The 17506-nt window shown below is 38.5% G+C and overlaps 1 protein-coding gene across 2 annotated transcripts in view; it reads right to left on the bottom strand.

Moving 5' to 3' along the window:
- The window catches only part of SLC35A3 (solute carrier family 35 member A3), a 61841-nt gene continuing 44335 nt past the window's right edge, over window positions 1–17506 (bottom strand). For both annotated transcript variants that reach the window (XM_063428415.1, XM_063428414.1), the window contains exons 5-8: window positions 16802–16973; window positions 15411–15529; window positions 1147–1280; window positions 1–592 (exon numbers count right to left, since the gene is read on the bottom strand). In XM_063428415.1, coding sequence (XP_063284485.1) covers window positions 502–592; window positions 1147–1280; window positions 15411–15529; window positions 16802–16973 — 516 coding nt within the window. In that variant the 3' untranslated portion in view covers window positions 1–501. The remainder of the gene's footprint in view (window positions 593–1146; window positions 1281–15410; window positions 15530–16801; window positions 16974–17506) is intronic.

Raw genomic sequence — 17506 nt, 5'->3', positions numbered from 1 at the left:
ATTTATTTCCCTTGTTTTAGTCTGTTGTACAAAGACAGTGAGACTTTCAGTTGCCCAAATAAAAAACAAATCTTGAGGATTAATGCTCTTTTCAGTATAAAATGGTAGCAGAGTATTTTCTTACATCGATCTGAAACATTATCTGGGGTCATATGCAGGTGAGAATCTTAGTACAGCAACAATAAAAATCAATTTTTAAAGATTAAATATTTGTAGGCATACAAAAAAAAAATAATGATTTTATCTGAAGAGTTGCACAAATATCCCTATTATTGACACCTCCTACTTCAAGTATTAAAACAAAATATATATCACTTTGATAAATTTAATTTTAAAATAAATTAGCGTCCATCACACAAGAATGAAGCCACATCTCATCTTGTGGTCTCGTTGCGCTCAGCAGCATTTGTGTCTTGGTTAGTCCTCTTTACCCTGGTCTGTTCCTCTCAAAACATGGAACAGAAGGGGCACTGGGATTCCTTAACTATTGCACTCCGGTCCTCATGCTTTAAGGGGATTTGCTGACGGTTTGGGATCATAGCCATAAAGAAACGTGGCAGAAATTACCAAAAGAGCACCAATGAAGAAAACACTGCAGGGTACAAAATAAAAATGCATTAATACAATTATTTCTTGAACATTATCCTATTTATTGCATTTAACAGGAATAGTTCCTATATGAATGACATCCAAAGTTGCTAAAATTGATAATGTTAATGCCAAAGTATGATTATCCAATTTAGCATATCATAGCAGACAGGAAGGAGTGTGTGTGATGGTTAGAGCCAGATAAGTGTCAAACTGTTGGTAAATGCTTTGACAGCTTACCATGAGCTACTTAGGAACTTCTAGTTCTCCGCTGATAGTGAAGGAGGGGATCATCTAAGTTGAAGTCAAACCGTTCTAAAGTGGTTTATTTTTTACAATGGGGTGGATGTCAGGGCTTTCCTAACACCATAGCTACTATAGAGAGTTGTACTGGATATGGTGTTTGGGAATGTTCCTTTAACCAGTTTTAACTACTTACTATGAATAGTTTTTGACCATTACAAGTAATGGCTATATATAGATGAATGATAAAAATTAGACAATGCATCACAAATTAACCCGAGCCCCTAGCAATGGTTGAAAATATAAAGAAAATACCTAGTTGGGACAAAGTCCTGCAGCCAGAAGTAGGAGATTAACGTAGACAGTATGATGGAGAGAGATGTGGCAAAACCTTTCAAGATGTTATCAGCATATTTAATAACAGCAGCAATCACCAGCCCTCCTAGAGCCTACAAAGGAGATGGGAGAAAGCAAAATAAAGAAATAAATACTGTTTTTATGGTGGCAGCATAGTTCCGAAACCCTCTCATATGTCTGAATAAAACAGCCATTTTCTATTAAAGCTTGACTTTAATAGTTCATCCTGATCCATATTTATGAAGTTTGAAAGTTAACCACTAATATGGTACCTAAAATATAAAGCATAAAATACTGGGACCTGGTACAAAATTACTCGGTTCCCTTTCCTGCAAATCACATACTTCAAGCAATTGATCATAAACCAGATATTTAAAGTGATTTTACCCATCGTATACATACATTTTTTTTTTTCAAAAGTGCTAAATGTCAGCTTGGAGTGTTCTTTTAAGAGCACACAAAAAAACAAAGTGTTACATTAACCCCTTAAGGACGGAGCCAAATGAACACGTTGTGAACAAAACAAAACGTAAACAAAACCTGGCATTTGCGCTATATGTCTGTCCAACCGTAATTTCATATTAAATGCACCCCCCTTATTATATATCATTTTATTCAGGGGAAACAGGGCTTTCATTTAATATCAAATATTTAGCTATGAAACATAATTTAATATGACAAAAATGGGAGAAAATAAATGTTGTAATTTTTTTAGTTCTACATGACATTTTAACTGTCAATGTCATAATACTGTATGCTTTTACTGCAATAAAAACTGTAAAACAGTACCCCCTATGTACAGGTTTTGGGAAGTTACAGGGTCAAATATAGCGTGTTACATTTGAAATTGAAATTCGCCAGATTGGTTACGTTGCCTTTGAGACTGTATAGTAGCCCAGGAAATAAATTTACACCCATAATGGCATACCATTTGCAATAGTAGACAACCCAAGGTATTGCAAATGGGGTATGTCCAGTCTTTTTTAGTAGCCATTTGGTCACAAACACTGGCCAAAGTTAGCGTTAGTATTTGTTTGTGTGTGAAAAATGCAAAAAACGACAATTTTGGCCAGTGTTTGTGACTAAGTGGCTACTAAAAAAAGACTGGACATACCCCATTTGCAATACCTTGGGTTGTCTACTATTGCAAATGGTATGCCATCATAGGGGTAATTTTCATTCTTGGGCTACCATAGGGTCACAAAGGCAACGTAAGCAATCTGGCGAATTTTAATGTGAAAAAAAATGCAAGCCTTATATTTGACGCTGTAACTTTTGAAAACACCATAAAACCTGTACATGAGGGGTACTGTTGTACTCGGGAGACTTCGTTGAACACAAATATTTGTGTTTCAAAACAGTAAAAAGTATCACAGCAATAATATCGTCCGTGTAAGTGCTGTTTGTGTGTGAAAAATGCAAAAAACTTCACTTTTACTGGCAATATCATCGTTGTAATATATTTTACTGTTTTGAAACACTAATATTTGTGTTCAGTGTAGTCTCCAGAGTAAAACAATACCCCCCATGTACAGGTTTTATGGTGTCTTGGAAAGTTATAGGGTTAAATCTAGTGCTAGCAAATTAAATTCCCTATACTTTCGGCATGGGTTGTCAGGCAGGTCCCACTAATTTTAATTAATTAGGATACCCAATTATGTAAAAATATTACATAAATATATGTGTAGAATTAATATATATATATATATATATATATATATATATATATATATATATATATATATATATACACACATATACACACACACACACACAATTTTTTTGAAATATTTTTATTTATATATAGGTATATATATAGTGATATATACGTATATATTTATGTAGATATATATATTTCGTTCTACGTGTATTTTGATATAAATATATATATATATATATTAATATCACAATACAGTTAGAACAAAATAACACATCTATATATTTTTTAATTATTTTTAATTTTATTATTTTACGTATTTACATATTTTTTTATATTATATATATATATATATATATATATATATATATATATATATATATAACAATAATTATATATATTTAATCAGTACCAGTCTACGTGTAATTTGATATTAATATATATATATATATATTATATATATTAATAGTAAAATACACCTAGACAGTGTATGTGTGTGTATGTGTTTTTTTTTTACACTTATTTTAATTTAATTAGATTTCCAGCCAGCAGGGGGGCTGTCATTGCAGTTAGTCCCCCCTGCTGGCAATGCCTGAGCCAGCTAACCCGGCCATGTGATTGTGAGGTCATCGCAAGGACCTCACTCTCACATGGCCCGGGGGGGGGGGGTGTCGGAAGAGGATGGATGTGCCGCGGGGGGCTTCCTGGGAGTCCCCCCAACCGCGATCGCCGGCGTGGCATCACCGGGAACGGGTAAGGAAGAAAAAAAACGGAGGGCGTACAATTACGCCTGGCGGCGTTTAGAGACGCTTAAAATAGGGCGTAATTGTACGCCCTCCGGTCTTAAAGGGAAACTACTGTGCCAGGAAAACAATCCATTTTCCTGGCACTGCAGGTTCCCTCTCCCTCCCAGCCCCCAATCCCCGGTTACTGAAGGGGTGAAAACCCCCTAAAAACTAGAGGTGGAGTTAACCCTGCATGGTAATTATTGCAGTTTATAAAAAACTGCAATAATTACACTTGCAGGGTTAAGAGTAGTGGGAGTTGGCACCCAGACCACTCCAATGGGCAGAAGTTGTCTGGGTGCCTGGAGTGTCCCTTTAAGCATGAAGTAACCAATACTGCGCTGCACTTCATGGTACTATATGAGACCTTTCCACACTAGGTGGCACTGTTTTATTATAATTAAAACCAATAAAAAAATAAAATAAAAAATATTTCAAAATGTATTGTTGTTCCCTCAATTATTACTCTTTCATTTGGATTTCCCAAGGTGTAGTCTACAACAAAAAATATTAACAATACACATACTCATGACTACAAATTAATAATGGCTAGAAATTGGAAATCATCAACAACTATATTATGGTCAGATATATTTCAACAAATCAACTACCAAAGCCAAATGGGAAAGAGTTTTTAATAGAAAGGCCAATAATATTTCTCTACACAAACTAATTTGGTTAGAATGGGCTAAGCTCAACTAAAGCCCGTAATCTATCTGAGCATCAATTAAGAGCTATTAGAACACTTAAATAATAATAATAATGATAATTAAAATCTCAGTATTAACAGATCCTTATTATTGTAATCCTCTTGTGGCTATCACTGTCTTATTGTATCAAGCAAATATGTTCTATATTAAGCAGTATGCTCGAAATTGTATTGTACACATCTCGCACTATATTTGTTTGTAAGTTAGCTTATATGTACGTCTTTCAATGGATGTAAACTACCGTAATTCAAAAATGCAATAAAGAATTTTTTTTTTTTAAACCTAATAATTAAAAAAAAAAAAATTTTATAAAATAAAACCAAAGATCAATAAATCAACAGTGTTTGAACGAAAACTATTCCAGTTCATCATGAAGAGGCATTTAAAAAAAAAAAAACATTCTAGATACTATATAGTTACCTAGCGGTAGGTCACTTTTCCCCCTTTCTAATTCTAAAGAGTATTTTATATTTGAATTAAGACTGTACACCTGGATGTCCTTGCATAGGTATAGCATACACCGCAAATTATTTTACCCTCCTTTACATGACCAAGCACACATGGCAGTGCTTCGAGTATTATGCGGTGCTGATTTTTAAAAAATATTTTTTACCTAAACTCCTCTGCACTGCTAATTCTAGTAGGCTACTCATAGTCCGGGACGAATTTACAGGTCAAGGTGCCTGTTATGCACAAAACTCTAAGGCACCTCCTGCTCCCTAACCCCAAAATTAGGCAGATACAGTAAGTATAATGAATTTAGACATTGTAGGCCTAAAACACAAAAAAAAAAAAAAAAAATCCATATTGGACAACTGTCTATGTATTAATGTATGTATGTGTATATTCGTGCTCTGCTTGTAACATATTGTGCTTTATTTGTGAATAGAGTGTGTGTATGCAGCTGTGTAAATGCATGCAAGGTTAAAGATAATGTTAGAAGTGGTAATGGTAAAGGGGGGATTAAAATGAGAGAGGGGTTAATGTCAGAGTTAGATTAATAGCTTGAGAGGGGTTAAAGTTATAGTATAAGGGCTGTTAAGGTTTGAGTTTTGTGCTCGAGCTAAGTTAAAGGGACACTATAGTCTCCAGAACAACTACAGCTTATTGCATTTGTTCTGGTGAGTAGAATCTCCCTTCAGGCTTTTTGCAGTAAACACTGTATATTCATAGAAAATGCAATGTTTACATTACAGCCTAGTGATACATCCACTGGCCACTCCTCAGATGGCTGCTAGAGGTGCTTTCTGGGGCAGTGCTGCACAGTGAACAGCACTATATATATATCAAAATACATTTAGAACGAAATAATATATATATATATATATATATATATATATATATATATATATATATATATATATATATATATATATATATATATATAATAATAATTCTACATATATATTTATGTAATAATTTTACATAATTAGGTCATTTTATTAATTACAATTTGCAGGGCCTGCCTGACAACCCAGGCCGAAAGTTCAGGGAATTTAATTTTCTAGCACTATATTTAACCCTGTAACTTTCCAAGACACCATAAAACCTGTACATCGGGGGGTACTGTTTTACTCGGAAGACTTCTCTCTCTGAACACAAATATTAGTGTTTCAAAATAGTAAAATATATTACTACGACGACATCGTCAGTGACAGTGGAATTTTTTGCATTTTTCACACAAATGGCACTTACACTGACGATATAATTGTTGTGATACGATTTACTGTTTTGAAACACTAATATTTGTGTTCAGCGAAGTCTCCCGAGAATAACAGTACCCCTCATGTACAGGTTTTATGGGGTTTTTCAAAAGTTACAGAATCAAATATAAGGCTTGTGTTTCAGTTTTTTCACATTAAAATCTGCCAGGTTGTCTTTGAGACCGTACGGTAGCCCAGGAATGAAAATTACCCCCATGATGACATACCATTTGCAATAGTAGACAACCCAGGGTATTGCAAATAGGGTATGTTCAGTTTTTTTTAGTAGCCACTTAAGTAGTGTTTAGTAGCCACACAAACACTGGCCAAAATTGGCATTCAGATTAGTTTTTTGCATTTTCAAATATTAACACTAACTTTGGCCAGTGTTTGTGACCAAGTGGCTACTAAAAAAGACTGGACATACTCCATTTGCAATACCTTGGATTGTCTACTTTTGCAAATAGTATGCCATCATGGGGGTAATTCTTATTCCTGGGCTACCATATGGTCTCAAAGGCAACGTAACCAATATAGCGAATTTCAATGTGAAAAAACTGAAATATGTAACACGCTATATTTGATCCTGTAACTTCCCAAAACACCATAAAACCTGTACGTAGGGGGTACTGTTTTACACGTGAGACATCGCTGAATACAAATATGTGTATGTTACTGCAGTAAAAGCAAACAGTATTTTGACATTCACAGTTAAAATGTCACGTAGAACTAAAAAATTTTTTTTCAAAATTCTTATTTTCTCCCATTTTTTAAAATATTTTTTTCATATTAAATTATGTTCCATAGCTAAATATTTGATGTTAAACGAAAGCCCCGTTTCCCCTGAATAAAATGATATATAATAAGTGTGGGTGCATTTAATATGAAAGAGGTGAATTACGGTTAGAAAGATATATAGCAAAATGCCAGGTTTTGTTTACGTTTTATTTTTTTTTATTTTTTTATTTTTTTTAATTCTTTATTTTTGGATGCATGAGTGAACATAGCTTATTTTGCCACAATAGCAGTGATAAGCTCAGTAATACAATGCAGTACAATTATGGCAGTTGAGACATGCAACATTTTTTAAAGTATATAGGTAATAAGTAGTAGCAGGTAGCGAAAAGCAGTACATATGTCAGGTATTACGGTTCATAAGTGAGTAAGGCATGCTATATACATTCACCTGAACATAAATCACTGCGAGTGATGTAACTGTTAAGCAAGCGGTGTACATTTGTTAGGAGAGGGAGGCGAAGTGGGGGGAAACATTTAGGCTAAACTGAGTTGTAGTATGTTGAGTGCTCTAGCCTGGTGGACTTTACCTCTGTGTGCACAGTAACAATTATATCGAATAGCGAGACACATAAAGGCAGTTTGAGCGTGCAGCATGTCAGGTCAATGCTTGAGGCTACTATCATATTGCAAAATGGGTGTCTTCTTTAAACATGGGGCAAACAGGCAAGATCAACTAAGAATCAACATATATTAAAAGCATACAGACGCTTAGTGTGGGGGAGCTTTTGTACCCAGGTATCGGCTATGGGAGATATAGCGAATCAGTCCCTGGGAGGTCAGCCGATGCCCGATCTGGAGGCTGCGGTTACGTGCCTGTCAGTCTCGTTGAGGATGGCGGGCAGCCAGGGATGGGTCGGTGTCACCTCCATGCTCTGGGTTCGTTGTGAGGCCAGCATCTTTTTCCCACGGGCCTGGGGTCTTGTAAAACTCGGGCCCTTCCCTGTTCGGGCAGGTCTGGGGGCAGTGATGGTGGTTCGCCGCCGGCGGCGTGTGGGCCTCCGCCTGTGTGTGAGATGTGTTGGGGCATTGCCCTTCGGGGCCTTCAGCCCGGCTGGACTTGTGTGGGCAGTGGTTGTCTGCTGAGTCGGGTTCATGCCCAAAGGTCTCCCAGTCCCCATCCGGCTGTCGCTCTCTCGTGCCTCCTTTGCCCTCCTGCTCACTTGTGCTTGCGACTGTGCTGTAGCCTGTCGGGCTTCCACCTTCACCCAGAATTCCTCAAATAGCTTTTTCAGACGTGTGTCCAAGGATTCGTCTGGGCTAGATCGGCACTCTGGTAGCGCATGGCCGTCGTTGGGCTGAGCCTCCGCCATTTTAGTGCTGCTTGCGGCCTGCTGGTTTGGTACGTAGTTTGGGCTGTCATCGTCGTTCGCCAGCCCTGTGAGTGTACAAGATTTGTTGGTTGGGACTGGGATAACCCCCACCGGTCCCAAGGGGGGGGGGGGGCAGCCCGATACTGCGGGTGCTGCATGCTTAAGTGAGCCAGGAGATCGGCCGCCTCTCCTTTGCTCTGTGAGGTGTAGGCCTCGATCCTCCAGCTCTGGGTCCCAGCGGGCAATCAGGTCGTGTAAGGTATCCCCTTGTTCCCGGACCTCTGTAGCACAAGGTAAGGTAGGTTGGGGTTCACTATGAAGCGGGTTCCCCTCGATTTATGCTGGTGTTTGGATCTAGAATCGGGAGCCCACAGACATCGTGTCTGACCAGCTCCCCGGTCAGGCTCCGCCCCCGTTTACGTTTTATTTTGATCACAACTTGTACATTTGGCTGCGGTCTTAAGGGGTTAAGAGGAGTTAAACATAGGATTAAGGTAAAGTGTTTATTTTTAGTGTGCCGTTTGAATGGTTATTTGCAAAGTACACATCATATGTCTTCTGTAGACCAGTCAGATGACGATATTACAGCTGCAGGAGTAGTTATACAGTGTGCATCACACAGAGCTTTCCCTGCTCCTCCTGCAATGCATTTCCTGTATCAGATGTTACTAGTGGGCAGATAGGAAATGATCTCTACCTGTTCAGCCTCACACACAGACACTGTAGAAGCTGGGACAGCCTTACACCCTCTGTAACAGTTCCTGTAGATCTGATATCCAGCATAGGTAGCTGACTGGAGTACAGATCAAGGCTCCTGGTAATTATTTCTACCCATCAGCCCAATTAAACTCAAAAATGAACATTATAAATGCTAGAAAAAGGCGCCCCCTAGTAGTCAGGTGTCTACTCTACCCAACGGGAAATCTAGCCCTGCTGATCTTGTAAGCAAGCAGAGCGGTATCTTGCGGTCAGTGTAAGGACATACATTTCCACCCAGATACTTCACAAACTACTTAATGAATTCCCTGATTGAATTATAATTTAGCACATTGAAACTCACAGATAGCAAACCGGAATTTTCCAAGGGCTTTTGGAATATAAGTTGCCTAAGTGTCAGTTCCACCTACTTTGAGTTGTATTACTGGCTCACAATCTAAAAATTGCTATTTACTGAATGATGCTGATGCTGCTGTATAAATAATGTTTGATAAGGCATAAAACACTTGCAGATGCCAGGCCCAAAACATACATTCTTAATAAAACCATCTAACATTTTTTGTAAAGTAAACTATGTGGTTTACCATAGATATGCTGACAGCAGCAGACTTCACAGATGCTTAATGGATATGTTATCCCCCACCATGAAAGATCGTACTACTTGTTTGATTAATAGTTACCTATTCCTTTGGAACAAGCAGAATAAGGGTTTTACATTTAATGCATTTTGTACACCTTGGAACGGCCATTTAAAAAAATAAATAAATATATATATATATATATTTAGGTTTTTTAGCATTTAACGGTACAACGTAAGGAATTAGAGACACATAGATAAACTAGAATCATAATCCCTGCATGTAAGTTTTAAGGAACTATGACAACCATGAAGGCCCTATTATTAGGACTGTTAAATATACAAAGTACAAACACTGCTCATTGATACCCAGTAGCAGGGGGAATATGAACAATGTTTCCAACATGGAAACAAAGAATTGAGTGGGGAGAAAAAAAAATCAAAAAAACTTGGTAAAATAGATCTCGCTTTCTTTTTAATGTGATGGTTATGGCTTATTTTGACTCTGGCAAGCCTAACTATACAGATGTTCCCCTAATTATTTATCCTGTGCTGACTGCGTGTTCTTTTCATATGTTTGCTCTCCCAGAGTGTCGTTATGAAGCCAACCATGTCCACTAAAGGTATTCAAACACCAAAACTTGGCTTGAAGAACTCTAGTCTTGTTATTTTCCTATCCAACATAATCAGGAATTGCAGTGTATTTCTGTAATAAAAAAGGAATTTTAAGCCTAATGAAGTGAGATATAAAAAAAATAAAATAAAAATTAATGTGGATCATTGGAACACTTCACAAATTTCAATTATTCAAAAAGGATTTTATTTTAGAGGGTCAGAAGGCAGCATGTATTTTTTTCCTACACATGACTGTGGAAGTTTTAGGAACACAAAATATATTTAGGAAAATTATGTTTCTTTTCTGCAGATGGTGAAGATGTTAGTCTTTCAGGCTAACTTATCATTTTGATAACCGAATGATGTCTATTCAATTAAGAGACCCAAAGACCCAGAAAACAGCTTTTCCAACTTCAATACTATTCAAATAAAATCAAAGTATAAAAGACCAATAGTAGGTTTCAAAGTAATACGCAATATGTTGAAGCAGTATTCTTGAGCAGGTAAGTGAAAGTAATATCCATTTTTTATGCCCTCTGTAGGTGTAGCTAAGTAAATGAACCCTCTAAGCAAATATATATTTTAATGTCTATACCCATCCTTTAAAAATGCAACACTTTTCTAACTAAAGGGATATCTAAGAATCATGGGAAAAGAATTCCACAAACATCTTTTCAGAATATACAAAAAATATATATATTTTAAAAAATGGTCTGAACTTGAGTTATCCTGGTTGGGGAGGATAGCTTCTATCAAAATGAAGATCTATCCCCATAACAGTTCCCTTGTCTTTTTTTTTTTTTTTTTGAGAAGATACATTTAGATCCTCTTGGATTTATGTGGAGGAACAAAATGTGCAGAGTTAAATTAGTGGTTCTACAGAACATGAAGGGTTGGGAAGGCTTGGAGGTGCCGGATTAAAAAAAAAAAAAAAAAAAAAAATACTATTATGCAGCCACTGCGGTAGTTGCTATTAAATTTAATTTAGATTCACATAAACCAAGATGGTTAGAGGTGGAAAGAGATAAATTACACCCATACTCTATTAAAGAATGACTTTAGCTCCCTATTTCTAAAAGACTTAAATTATCTGCAATGTTTCCATCAACAAAAATTAAAAGCTCAGTAAAAGCTTGGGATGTCATGTTTGAAAAACGTAAAAACACAACTTGCCTTGGTCAAGAGCTATGCCGCTTTCTATCCTAAATCATGATAACCCACAAATAGATTTGACTGATTCAAATTCATAAACAATATTGATAGTTTTTCAACAATGATTCGCTAATGTTGTTTGAAACGTTTAAAATCATCAATAGGATTTGGATGATAGTTGGGCACCCGGGTACTTCGCAATCACGGAGATCCTACAAGAGCAATTTGACATCATCCATCCAGACCACAAATTTGAAAAATGTAAAATTTCAAACCTTAATAAATCTGCACACCAGTCAAGCCATAAGACTTGCTTTTCCCACAGAAATCACAAATTTGCAGTGATGTTACTACCGCAAAGGATTCTGGGTGGGCATATGCAAATTAGTTTAACAAAGCATAACATTTTTGCCTCATTCCATTTTAAACATGGGTAACTTTGAGTCTATGTTTGCTGTATACAACAGCTTTGAAAGGCAACTTAGGAAAATATGCAATTGTTAATGCAACTCAGCATGAGGTTTGTTACTAGTTGGCTATTGAGGCTTGGTAATGCTCAGGAAGCAAAAATCAAAAAGGTTATGGTGGGGATAGCCTTCCTCAGGGCACGGGGAATCTGGTTGATCATCTACCTGGACGACATCCTGCTCATGTCCACTTCACCCCGATCAACTCATTGGTCACTTGCAATGGACCATGCAGCCGCTTGATGATCTGGGTTTCCTCGGTCCATTGTGACTGCGGTGCAGAAGATAGAATTTCTGGGGTTAGAAGTCGACTCAGTCTCCCATTTCCTATTTCTTCCAGAAGCCAAGATGAAGGCCATAAAGAGGGAGGTCAGGCGCGCCCTCTGGGTTACGTTCCTCTCCATATGTCAGTTGGCACTGATCATAGGTCTCTGCTTGCTTCATCAATCCAAGCGATCTTCCCGGGACCCCAGCACTACCGGGCTTTGCAATGTTTGAAAGGCTCCTATTCATGGACAGGCTATTCTTACGAATCCCAACGGATGTTAGATGTGGAATTACGGGAAGAACGGTCGTGGTGGCTTGACCATATAGAAGCTTAGAACGGTCGGGCGATTTTCTGGGTCACTCCGGACATTGTCATCAAATCTGATGCCTGCTTACATGGCTCGGGAGCGTGTTGCGGGAACGTTTCCACATGTGGCTGATGACCCATGGACGAATCCAGACTCCACATTAACTGTCTGGAATCGTTGGCGAGGTCTTTCAACATTCGCAGTCTCTCACCGACTATAGGAAATTGTTGTATCCTGCTCCGCATGGAACATGTGTCGGCGGTACGTTATATCAATCACCTAGGAGGCACGAAGTCCAAACTGTTGGTGAACCTAGCAAAGGACTTCCGGCAGTTCTGTCTTCCCAACAATGTATCAGTGATGGCAGAGTACATTCCGTGTTTGTAGTTCCAATCCGCCCATGTGTTGTCCAGATACCTGAAGGATTCGGGGGACCGGCATCTGCACACTCGATCTTCAGACATCTGGAACTATTGTGGGGTCTGCGGGATGTCGACCTATTCGCATCCAGGCTGAACACATAACTACCCCGATTTTACAGTTGGCAACCGGACCCTGCTGCGATGGGGGTAGATGCCTTCCTACAGATGTGGCCGCTGTCCCATCATTATGCCTTCCCTCCGTTCAACCTTATCTCTTGGACGTCGTCTTACCTATGCAGACACGACTGCTCTCTGGTGATAGTGGTTCCAATGTGGCAAATACAGCCTTGGTTCCCTCGCCTTCTCGAAAGGTCTTTGGATTTCCTGCGTCCGCTACTGATGGTCCCGGACTTGCTTCTAGATCCAGGTGGAAAGTCGCACAGCTTGATAGATCAGGGTCTACTTTAACTCAAACAACAATATATGTGAACACAACCCAGTGAAGAAAATATATATATAGTTTAAAGCAAACCAGGACTTCCCTTAATGTTTTAGGTGAAGTGTCCCGGTAAATCACCGAAGACTTCCTCCTGTCTTCAATAGATATATGCAAATAGGATAGGGGATAATCTGCTAAATACAGATACAATAAAGAAACTCACATTTCTACTTTAACTCTCAGTGTGAGATTTGGAGTCCCTGGACACTTGCAAACCTTCCACAGTCAATTACGGAACGCCTGGACAGTGCCTGGGCCCGGGACCAGATCTGCCTACTGCTCCGCAAGGCAAGTATGGGCTGGCTGGTGCGTGGAAAGGTCATTGGATCCACTTTCTGCCTCTCTGAATGCAATACTCAATTCCCTAACAACGCTGTTTGAATCGGGGAAGGCTTATCGCACAATTAGTGTTTATAGATCGGCTGTTTCTGCAGGTCATCGAGGTCTGGATGGTTCCCCGGTCGGACAACATCCTTTTGTTTGTAGGCTGCTAAAAGGCATCAGAGGTTAACTAGACCCCCACAAGCAAGATACTCCTTGTTCTGGGATGTCAATGTGGTGTTGACCTTCCTGGACTCCTGGCTGCTGAATGATAAATTGTCCCTGAAACATCTGCCTTGGAAACAGCTTATGCTTCTGTGTTTGCTATCCTGTAAGAGGATATCTGATGTTAGAGCCTTGGATTGCACTGCAATATCCTTCACAACAGAAGGAGTATTGTTCAACATTTCTCATAGGACTAAATCAGCTACGAAATCTATCGCCTACCCGAGATACTCTGTCAGACCTAATCTATGCCCGGTGGCATGTTTGCGATCTTACCTTTATCATACACAGATATTGAGATCACCCAACTTACATCAATTGTTTATTTCATTTCGTAGAACTCATCTTCCAGTTTCTACCCCCACTCTGGCCTGTTGGATACGGACCTTCTATCTGTGACAGAGATTGATACTTCTATGTTTTCAGCTCATTCTGTGCGGGGTCCTGAGGATTGGTTGTCGCCTTGACAATATTCTGAGAATGGTGGATTGGTCCCATGAATCTACGTTTCGGGATTTCTATTTCCGCCCGATTGACCATTTTTCTTCTCAGGTGGTACCTCAGCTTTGAACTAACATAATAGGAGCCTTTTTGTCATTAATACAATTGTAAGATTTTACTATTAACATGACGTAAAGTCATGATTTTATTAATGACATGGAGGAGAGTATTATTCCCACCCGCCCTCTTGGTGGGTTATCGGACACTACTTGGTTGTTAGGACTTATATGCATGGTAAGTGGCAACGAGTGTCTTAAGTGATGTTTTATGCAGATATCATTGTAGGATACTTGTATATCATTATAATTATGATGTATTCCTATGGCCTTGGAATCAAACTGATATTTTGATGGGTCCGGAGTTTGGATTTTACTATATCTTTTGTTATTCACAGCCTGATTTTCGACATGGATGTTTTCCCTATGTCCCTGTTTGAAGTTTTCGGATTGGATTCTGGTATTTGGTCTTACAGGCAAAGAAGAGGAAGTTGATGGCTAGTTCAAGACCTTTTATAGACTGTATCCTGATTGGCTGCCCTGATTGGCAGATTTGTTATATTGATCTTTTATTCATATTTCATTCTAGTTTATATTTTTTCTCTTTGCTGCTGAGGGAAAATAAAGAAAGCATAGTACTCACCTCAGTGTGATTAATAAAATCATGACTTTACATCATATTAATAGTAAAATCTAGGAATTGTCTTTGGTACTGCACATATTTGTGGAAAACATTTACCATGGTGCTCTGGCAATTAAGGAGCTATATCGATTGTTTAAATGGAACATTATGGGCACCATAACCACTACAGCTCACTGTAGTGATTTTTTTCTTCCAGAAGTGTCCTGGCACCATATCGCAATAAGATGTCAAACCATTTTAGCATGGTTTAATAACGTACCTAGGTTCCGCCAAGCACCTGCAGCCACAGATGTGTCTGCAGAATAAAGCATGTTACTCACTGGCTGAGAGCAATCAGCCGATACTCTCAGCTAATGTGTATAGACATACATCACCCTCTGGAGTGGTAGCCTGTTTAATAGAGACATCAATAATAAACAAAGTTGAAGGTTTACTATTGTGCTGGCAAGCCATTCAGGAGTGGCTAGAATCCTAGGACACTTTCAGCATTATATATGTACACAGCATTGTGGCTATGCTAGGACATTCACAATCACAAACAGCAGATTACACACTAGTTGCAATTCTGCCTGACCTTTAGAAAGTAATATGACATTAAACATTTATTACCTGAAGAGCTACAACTGCCCAGGTAAGATTGTTGTATCCTTGGAAGAAGCCCCCCTGAGAGACACGCTCTCCGTCATAAATAAACACTCCCATCAGTCCGAAAATCCCACCAAAGAATCCTGTGGAAAAGCAAGAAAGATATACAAACCATGCACCAAGAAACAAATAAGTCGTCACACATCCCTACTCTTCAGAATTTGCGCGTATGGGGCATTATTGCTTTAATGTTTATACAAGATATATGGAAAGGTAGGAGCAGTCTGTAAAGATGAAGGGTGAAAAGAACAGTAAACAAACTGGTCAAGCCTTATATTTGTGCAACTACATTTTTAAGATAAAGCAAAAGTGAACTTAATACCCTATTGAACTCTTAAAACGTCACTTCCTTTTCTTCTACTTAACTTTACCCTTCCCTACTTCTTTATATGATGGACATTGAATATTGACATTTATGGCACTACTGTATACAGAATCCAGTATATAAGTTAAATGACTGCTAGGATCTGTGCAGTTAAAGGGACTATCCAGTACCAGGAAAACATATCCCATATAGCTGAAGGGGTTAAAACCCCTTCAGTGACTTACCTGAATCCAGCGCCGATGTCCCTGGGTGCAGGGTCAGGCTCCGCCCACGCTCCTGATGTCGGTGGGGGAGTCGTAATGCACATGCGTGGCAATGGCCGCTCACGCGCGCATTAGACCTCCCAATAGGAAAGCATTATTCAATGTTTTTCTATGGGGTTTCTGGCGATGCTGGAGGTCCTCAAGCATAGCATGTGGACGTCCAGCATCGTTTAAAACACTTTTCGTGTTCTAAGAACACAGAAGTCCCTCTAGTGGCTGTCTGATAGACAGCCACTAGAGGAGGACTTAATCCTGCAAGGTAATTATTGCAGTTTATAAAAAAACTGCAATAATTACACTTGCAGGGTTAAGGGTGGTGGGAGTTGGCACCCAGACCACTCCAATGGGCAAAAGTGTTCTGGGTGCCTGGGGTGTCCCTTTAAGTTTTTATTTTTTTTATCGTTGAATACTACTTTACTTGCACACATTACTCATTTTAGATTTTTATTTATTTCTATGAAACATATTAAAAGTTCTTCCTTAATGTTCAATAGGTTGTTGTAGATGTATAACCCCAATAACACTTTCACAAAAAATAAAAAATAAAAAAAATGAAAATACCACATTCACTGATTTCAATATATTACAAGAATATCAAAATATTTAACCAGGAAGAATCATTTAGCGCTTGTTAAATTTGAAGTAAATTCTGTGGTCTCAGTGTTATTTCATAAAAAGGAATATTGATAAAGCAATATTAATCTATGAAACATTTTATTTTTTTTAAAAAGAAGGCAGACTTTGTTCAAAAGTAACCGAAAACCTACCGAGTTGTATATTCCGTATCCATACAGACTGCTTTGTTTCTTTTAAGATTTTTTCAAAGTAGACACCAGCAAAACCACTTGAGAAGCAGGCAGTCAGGACAGCCATGAGTCCTACAAAACGAGAACCAACAGATACCTCTTTGGACGGAGTAGTGGTGGAATCTGTGGGCCACTGACAAGAAAAAACAAAAACACAAGGAAGATCCTAAACAATTCTCAAGATAAAGAGCAACAGAACAATCAGACTACAGCACGCTAAAGGAAATAAATTACTTTTTGGTTTGTTACACCTTTGATGTTGACAATCATTGTTTGAGTGATCATAATCAGGTAGGCTATTTGACAATTAGGATGGTTATGCAGGTGAACTGTTTAAAACTATGATGACAGAAGTTGAGGTGTCCATTTGTCATGTGACTTCTAAAAGTATAAGTGAGGACAGCAACATGGAGATTGTAACACTCACACTCTCTCTCTCTCTCTCTCTCTCATATAAAGGTAAATATTACAGACGGGAATGGTTCCTCTTACAAATATCAGTGCAAAAGGACGATAGCACTCACCTAAATTAGCCCACTGAAGAAGTGGCAAGGTCAGGCAAGAAGATCCTGTTATCAGCCCTATTTGGAGTAGTTACCGATTTAGGTTGGGCATGGTGATTGAAGTTATACAGTCTGCATGCATTTTTACACTTATGGTTAATAC

Source organism: Pelobates fuscus, chromosome 7, assembly GCF_036172605.1.
Source record: "Pelobates fuscus isolate aPelFus1 chromosome 7, aPelFus1.pri, whole genome shotgun sequence".
NCBI lineage: Eukaryota > Metazoa > Chordata > Amphibia > Anura > Pelobatidae > Pelobates > Pelobates fuscus.
The sequence above is the reverse complement of the archived record's forward strand: the minus strand, read 5'-3'. Positions and strand labels throughout refer to the sequence as shown.